This window comes from Cebus imitator, unplaced genomic scaffold (genome assembly GCF_001604975.1).
Source record: "Cebus imitator isolate Cc_AM_T3 unplaced genomic scaffold, Cebus_imitator-1.0 Scaffold311, whole genome shotgun sequence".
Classification (NCBI taxonomy): domain Eukaryota; kingdom Metazoa; phylum Chordata; class Mammalia; order Primates; family Cebidae; genus Cebus; species Cebus imitator.
In genome coordinates, this window is record NW_016107626.1 from 452,275 (window position 1) to 459,875 (window position 7,601).

A 7,601-nucleotide genomic window follows, 5' to 3' on the forward strand; every position below is an offset into this window, starting at 1 on the left:
AAAAAAAAAAAAGAAAAAGAAAAAGAAAAAAAGCCACCAACAACAAACAAAACAAAACAAAAGAAGTCCATAGAAAACTCAGTGAAATTTTTAGAAAAGCAAAATCACCATTAATTCCAGGGAAAGCAATTTTGGCAAGAAAAGCAACGTAATCGTAGTATACTATAGGATTCAGTGCTAACGGAATTCTCCTAAACATAATAATATAAACATGGAATATTCTCCTAAACAAAAGCAGGCCATCAGAGTTAGAGAACTGTTGAGAGGATAGACGGGTAAAAGGTGTGCTTGTGTCTGGGGTCATGAAGGTTGAAGAGGAGGGAAACCTTCCTCTCTCCCCATGAGAAGTCACAGCTACTAATTCCACAAGGTGTAGTTCTATAACCGTGTTATTAGACTTTTAGGAGATAAAAATCAAAAGACTCCCAAATGGGGAAAGATGGGCAGTTTGGCAGGAGTTGCTGTGTTTTTAATATGTAGATAGGCTTGACTTTTCAACTGCACGTGTGTGCCTTTCATCACAAAGCAAATTTAAAAGTGGGTCCAGCGCTTCTTCTCTAGTGACACGGCCGTTTTGGATGTTTCTCTGATCTCATGTCATGATGGAACCTACCCTCTCTGAAATTTTGTGGTCCTTTTGACTTGTATGCCAGATCATTAGTGCAGGTGAAGGATGAGGGAAAGGCAGGCATGAGAAACCCAAGTCATTAGTGCGGGTAAAGAATGAGGGAAAGGCAGGCATGAGAAATGCTGTTTTGTGGACATCGTCAGGGCCCTTCTTTCCTTCCACGATCACAGCAATAACCACCGCCACAAAACAACAGCATCACAAAAGCCAACCTCGTCCCCTGCTGCCCAGCACTCCAGTGGGGATTAGGACATGGTTTATTTCTAGGTTCCCACCATACATCGAGTGAAATGTCTATTTTGGCTACTTGGTAGTATGGCCAGAGAATTCAAGCTGATCTAAATGTACCTAAACAGACATGACCAGGAAGACAACTCTGATGAGAAGCGACATGAAATATAGATATATTTTATAATATGTATCATTCAGGAATTTTTCTACTTTGGGAATTGGTTTTGCCATTTCCTTCCTTCATAATATATTTTACTTGACCCAGTGTGAATTGGTTGGAGATACACTGAGTTCTTGCCCACACCCTGTGAGATGGGGATTAAAGAGCTCAGTGGTGGTCATGAAGTCAAACAACTTCCCAGGAAATTACTCTTTGCTAATTTTATAATTCCAGATGTGTGTAAATGTACCTGTCCTGTTTCAGGTCTATATTTGCTAGAGGAACCGTCTTGTGCCACCTCAGAATCACCTCCTTGTTGTAGGAAGGAAGAGAAGAAGGAAGATGACTGCAGACAAACCTCAGGAACCCTCTCTCTTGGTACAAGTTCAAGGACTGTCAGGGAAATGGACAAACGAACTGCGAAGGTGGGCGTGATTATTTTGATTTGCCTCTACCTATTCGTGGTCTAGATTTATAGCTCTGCTTGTTCTTGTTACTCTTGCTCAGTGTGGCAGAACTTGCGCAGATCGCCTCATGAAGATTTGTAGCACAGAAAGCCCATTAAGGCAAACAAATACCTCAGAACATTCTTTGTCAAATGACTGAGCAACTTTGGTAGTGAAAACATTGGGATGGTTTCTTTAAAAAACCCAAGTATCTTACAAATGCACACCTGGATAGAGAGATGGCTGACAGACGCCACAGCAACATGAAGCACCCCCCCAGGCAGATTGTGGGGCTGCATGTTGAAAACCACTAAAATACGTATCCAGACCGCACTTGGAAAACCACTCATCTGGAAAAAAAAAAAAAAAAAAAAAACCCTTCAATACACAGTCCTATAAAATAGTACATCATGAGCTTCATGAGCAGTGATAACTTAAAAAAGGAAGCTGAGAACTGGTTAGATAATTGAGTGGTTTTGTTTTTCACAAAGCCAGATAAAAGCACATAGAATCTCAGCAACCTATTTTGTATCAGTTAGGAGCTTTATTCGAGTTAATGCACCAATTAGTTATTAATGGAAACTTATTGAGGGCATCATATTGAAGTTCACGCTTGGTAAAGAATCATTAAGACCTCAAGACCTGTTTTCATTGAGAACCACGTTCTGACCACATTTTTCTTTGTACCTATTAACCTTTTTTTTCCCCATTTTTTTTTTCTTTGCACTTTGTTGCAGGATATTTCTCCATCTGCTGGTGAGCATGGTGATTGTACTCCTCACAGCACTGCTGCCGCATCAGGAGTATCTCTGCAACCTGACACCTGCTTGGCAGTGGCTAATGATACGCCTCTACGCCCTGGCAGAGGTCTTGACCTTGGGTTGCTGGAGACTCAGCTGCTTCCCTCCCAGGATCCAGTCTCAACAGATCCCACACCATGCATTTTCTCAGATGCTCAAGGGCCTTTTTCCTTGCGGTCCAAAGGAACTTTTCCCCGCCATGACATTCCTACCTCTGTGGCTGCCATTTGTGTTTCTCTGACAGTGAGGACAGATCACATAACCCAGGGAATTCACAGTGCTGAACCACAAGACCACAGCCAGACTGCAGGGAGGAAGCAGACGCCAAGCTCCCCAGACAGCAAAGCCACAGAAGAGGGCAGAGCACAGACCCTCTTGCCAGGGAGACCTTCATCTGGACAAAGAATTTCAGATTTGGTTCCACTGGGGTCACCTGAAAAAACTCATCTTGAACTACCAGCTTCAGGACCAAGTTCAACTAGTTCACACCAAGAGGAAGGGAGACAGAAGACATGTTTTCCTCCCAGAGGCCAGTATGGGTGTGGGGAAACGACTGTCCCCTGCCCCCCTTTAGGAAGTGATGGTGGGAAATGTCCGGTATCTGAATTAAGCACTCAGAAGGGTTCTGTGGTTCCTTCTAACCCAGGGCAGCCCATAGGAATTCCTGAAGCCCCTTCTAAATCCCTCAAGAAGAGGAGCCTGGAAGGAATGAGAAAGCAAACTCGAGTGGAGTTCACTGATACCAGCAGCGACGATGAAGACCGATTGGTGATAGAAATATGAAGCTTCCAGAGAAAGATGGTGTCTTTGGTCAAAGACTGTTGTTGACGCTTCACAAGTAAATGTTGTCGGGCTGGCAGAAGAACTAAACTCTGTCTATGAAACACCTACAGATTAGGAGAGCCATTTTGAGTTCTTTACAAGCCAACTCCAACTGACTCCTGACCCCCAGCTCTGCTACAGCCTTCCCTCGCTCCCCTTGGCTGTGCTCTGCTCATGTTCACGTGGTGCCAGGCAGGGAAGACATGGCAGGAAGCAAACTCTGCAAATAGCCAACATGCGCAGTGACTGAGCCTTGACTTCCAGTCTCGTCTTCTGCACCTGTCCTCCACTGCCTCTCTGCAATCAATTGGCACTAACCAAGAAAGCCACGATCAACACATTTCTCCACAAGTGGACCCCACAGAGTCGAGGCAACTGACTTTCTCCATTAGTAAATTGAGGGTTTGCTTCCCAGGTGGAGAGCATGCTTGGGATAATTGGAGAAGCTTGACAAAGAGACAGGGGTGTGAACTGGGCAGGAAGATACTTCTGTTCATTTTGGAGATAAAAATTCAGATACATTAAAAAACTGAAGCTTGTTCAGGGTAATTCACGTCCTTAGTGGAGTTGTAAATATACTTCAAAATGCCTATGATCCAGTGAAATGCTGATTGCTTTTAAATTTTGCACAAATGGTCAATGCTTATTGTCAGATGACGCAAGTACCTGCTCTTGTGCCTGGTACCTTTCCTGTGGAGACCTCTGAGACCGCTGGTTTTTCTAGCTCTTGCAAAGGAACATTGTGTTAAAAGTTAATAGAACTGTCTCTCTGTAATGAGTCATTTTTTTTTTTTTTTTGAGAGGGAAAAAGTCACTTATTTTCCTCTGATTCTTTTTGTCATATTGTGCTCTGAGGAATTTCAATTAGAGGGTTACATTTTAGTAATCTGTACAGCTTAAACTGATGCCTGCTCATCGTGACGGGAACCTTTTAGATTTCCTCCAGAAGCTTCAAGGATACAAAACTAATTGGAGTTTTGACGCTGTTTTACATCTCAGTAATTTTATTTTCGGGGCTTGGTGTTACTTTGCTGTCAAATTAAATCAGCCTCTGTATTGTGCAAGTCAGAACTGCACAGATAAAATTCCCCAGTATTCCAAGCCAGTGCGCCCCTGTGCAGAAGAAAATAGCAGATCTACGCCAGCCAGCCCAGTGAGCAAAGCTTCAAACCCACTGCCTTCCTCTCCCCTCCTTTCATGGGAGAGGAGAAACTTAAAGAGGTTTACATTGCTGCATTTCAACAAAATTTTATACTTGCTTTTGGTATGATTTTGTACAATTTGAAATTTATAGCTGAGCTCTTTTAACTTTGATGTAATGATGTTCATATGACATCTTGTACTTCAAAGACACGGCAGCAATGCAGAGCATCTCACACATATGAATACACTTTAGTCAGTCTGTGCCTGTGACTAAGTATGGTCAAATTTCAAGTATCTTCATGTGAATTTTCCAATTTTGGTGTTATTCATAGAAAACTTCAATGCCAGACCAGCTTCCCTGGTTACTTAGCATATGTTTGTGGCCATTTCATATGCACTCATAAATATCCAAGGATTTCAGGACCAGCCAAGAAAAACATAAGGGAGGTAAAAGGATGTTGGACATTCACTTAGTGTACTTTTTAAACCCAACAAAAGCAATGTGGCAATTATCTCCCCTTTCGATTGATCCATGCCACTATAATAAGAGAGGCAGTGTAGGCAAATGGTTTGAGCCTTGGATGGAGACTGAAGTCCTGACTTTAGCTCAGAAATCTTGGCTAAGAGTCTCTCTGTACTTCAGTTTCCCTAAGTGAGAATAAGACAGCTGGACAAGATGAATTAAATGTGTCTCCAAGTTCCAATGTTTCTGAGAGTGGTTGAGAGAGAAGCTGCTCTCTCCTTAAAATGTGTGGACTCAATGAATTGAAGACATTCCCCATGGGGAACCATTGCCACAGGGATCTTGCATGTAAGAAGTTTGGGTGGGGACAGAGAGGAACTGAAACACAAACACCTTCCACCAATTATTGCAGTGAAGAACCTGAGCCTGAAGAAGCTCCATCTAATCTTTTCCCCAGAATTCAGATTTTAGGGTGCAATCATCCAACCTATACATGTGGCTCATAGTTCAAAAATTAAAAGCAAAACCAGGATACTCCAGTATGAATGGAGAAAACCTATCTGTAGGCTGAACTGGCTCCTTTGTCTTAGGAGGCACTGGTCAGGGGGGCAAAAAGCTGTCTTCCAGATCCCTCCTTTCTGGGCGACTACTGTGGCATCAACGGGATCACTGGACGTATATCAGCAAGTCATGGCTCCAAATAGCACCAACCTGAGGATAATGGTGGAAGCTCTGTCCTTCTAGGAGCCACTGTTGCTGGCTGTCCCATCCCAACCTAGCTCAAATATGGCAGAAAGTTGATTTCATCTCTTAACTCCCTGTGTCTCTTACAGAGGTAGAGTAGGTTGCCAAACCACCTTGCCTCCCTGGTCTTTGGTAGTGGCTGGCAATGTTTACAAGTGTACCTTACTTTATATCAACATTAATTTGTGGAAAAGTTATATTTCAATGGATTTTTAAAAATAAAAAATGTATTTTGAGTGACCCTAAGGGAGTTCGCTCTTGAAAAGCATCCTAAGGTAAAGTTATTTTTAAGGAAACTTTTTATAAAGCAACGATCTCTGAGTTTTTAAATCTTAATTTTCTTATGGGCTTTCTTAAAGTGAAATGCAACTATAAGAACACATTTTAAGGGTAACAACAACAACCTAGAACCCAGTTTGGGTTACTGAAAATAAAGTCAGTATTATCAATTGATAACTACCCCAGTTTTATACTCTGCAAGTGTATACTGCATGATGGTTAAGGAAAAACAAATTTATTTAAGAACAAAGCAAACCAGAGTTTAAAGATCAGGATTTCCTTCTTTCCCCAGTGCTGTTAATTTTATTATATCTTTAGGGAGGGGTCTAAACCAACTGGTGCCTTAGTTTCTTTCACAGAGAATAGTTCCAGGGATGCTGGCATGAACTAAGGCAAAGGGCACTGATTTTTTTTTTTGCCAATCTGAAAAGTGACATTTCCCTATAATGTTCAAGACTCAGCAGGTTCCTCTTTCCAGCTGTACCTACACCAAGCTAGATCTTGTCGTGAAAGATGTATGGAGAGAAGAGGCTTCAATCCTCCCTCCTTGACAACCTACACTGTTAAGTGACCCAAGTCATGTAATTTTTGGTGGACACCTAGAATCCTCCTTCTTGTAAAACATGTTGAAAAACAGCCCATCTCTCCTGTTAGGCTTAACCCTTGAGATTTAAGGCAAAGCTAATAGCCCCTTTGGTTCACATCTCATAGTAACCAAGAGAACCTATGGTTCATTTGCCAAGTGATTTAAAAAAAAGATGAAGGAGGGTGTCTCTGAATGTAATCAAAACACTGCCAATAGTATGGTGGGTAATGTAGGGAAAGTCAGACTTTTTCTTCCTCAAATCACTCTTGTAAAGCTGAGATCAGAAGGGTAACCCTGCAGAAGCGTGTTATGACCACATTCCTTGGCATGAAAGATAAACGATTTGCTGTCTCATGCCAAAAAGTATTTCCTTGCATTTACATTCATTACTTAGAATGATCACATTATTCATTTTTTCCCCAGCACAGAAATTTGCATTTTGCACAGAATTTGCCTGGTGCAGCAGATTTTTATAGTTATGGAAACTGTCATCATTATCGGAATGTGGTGCTGCTCAACTCCCCAGACATAATTTAATATGGTGAGGAGAAAATGGCCTGCCTGGCTCTATGGGCGATCATATTTCCACTGCTGCAGCAAACCAGGCTTGTGTATTTTTCTTCAGTTGTTATTCCCATAGTTCATGAAGGGAGACACTTTGGCTTTTGAAACACTACATTTCTCAATACTTAAGCACAATTTCTTGTCCTTATTTTTCAGAACCCATTAAATGTAAGGGTCAGGACCTAGAAACTCTTACGTGCTAGATTTCTACCCTGTATGATTCTTTTCATCATCCATGCTTTGTACTTAGGTATGAATATATATACATAATTTAGTCTGAAGAAATATAGGAACATTTGAGCACATTACTTCACCACTGGAAGAATAGGAGCCAGGAGAAAATATCAGCCTCTGCCACTTGGAGCGCTAGAGGATGATGGAATGTCTTAGGTGGGCGGTCAGCTATTGAGGATTTACTACTCAATTGGTTGTTCACAATCAGGGAAGTGATTGATTTCTTGGTTGTTGAAATTTCTTTATGTGGTTAAAATTTTGTTTTGATAAAAATAAAACTTAAAATGCAAGCGTCTCATGATTTGTCAACATTTCAACCAAAACCACTGCAAATCATATCCTATATCAAGTGGACATCAGATTATTCCCAGTCATTGACCAAACAGTTCACCTGCTATACTGGTATCCCATTCCACTCAACAGGGGGATTTGGTAATGTCACATGATCTCATTTTCTCATGATGTTTCCTTTTCACACATGGCTTGCCTTTATCTGCTGTA

The 7,601-nt window shown here is 41.6% G+C and overlaps 1 protein-coding gene across 2 annotated transcripts in view; it reads left to right on the plus strand.

Annotated features, from left to right (window-relative positions):
- Positions 1-7,390, plus strand: part of ZNF831 (zinc finger protein 831) — a 112,589-nt gene extending 105,199 nt beyond the window's left edge. For both annotated transcript variants that reach the window (XM_037729562.1, XM_037729563.1), the window contains exons 6-7: positions 1,284-1,444; positions 2,203-7,390. In XM_037729562.1, the coding sequence (XP_037585490.1) occupies positions 1,284-1,444; positions 2,203-3,048 (1,007 nt within the window). In that variant the 3' untranslated portion in view covers positions 3,049-7,390. The remainder of the gene's footprint in view (positions 1-1,283; positions 1,445-2,202) is intronic.
- The last annotated feature ends 211 nt before the right edge of the window (positions 7,391-7,601 follow it).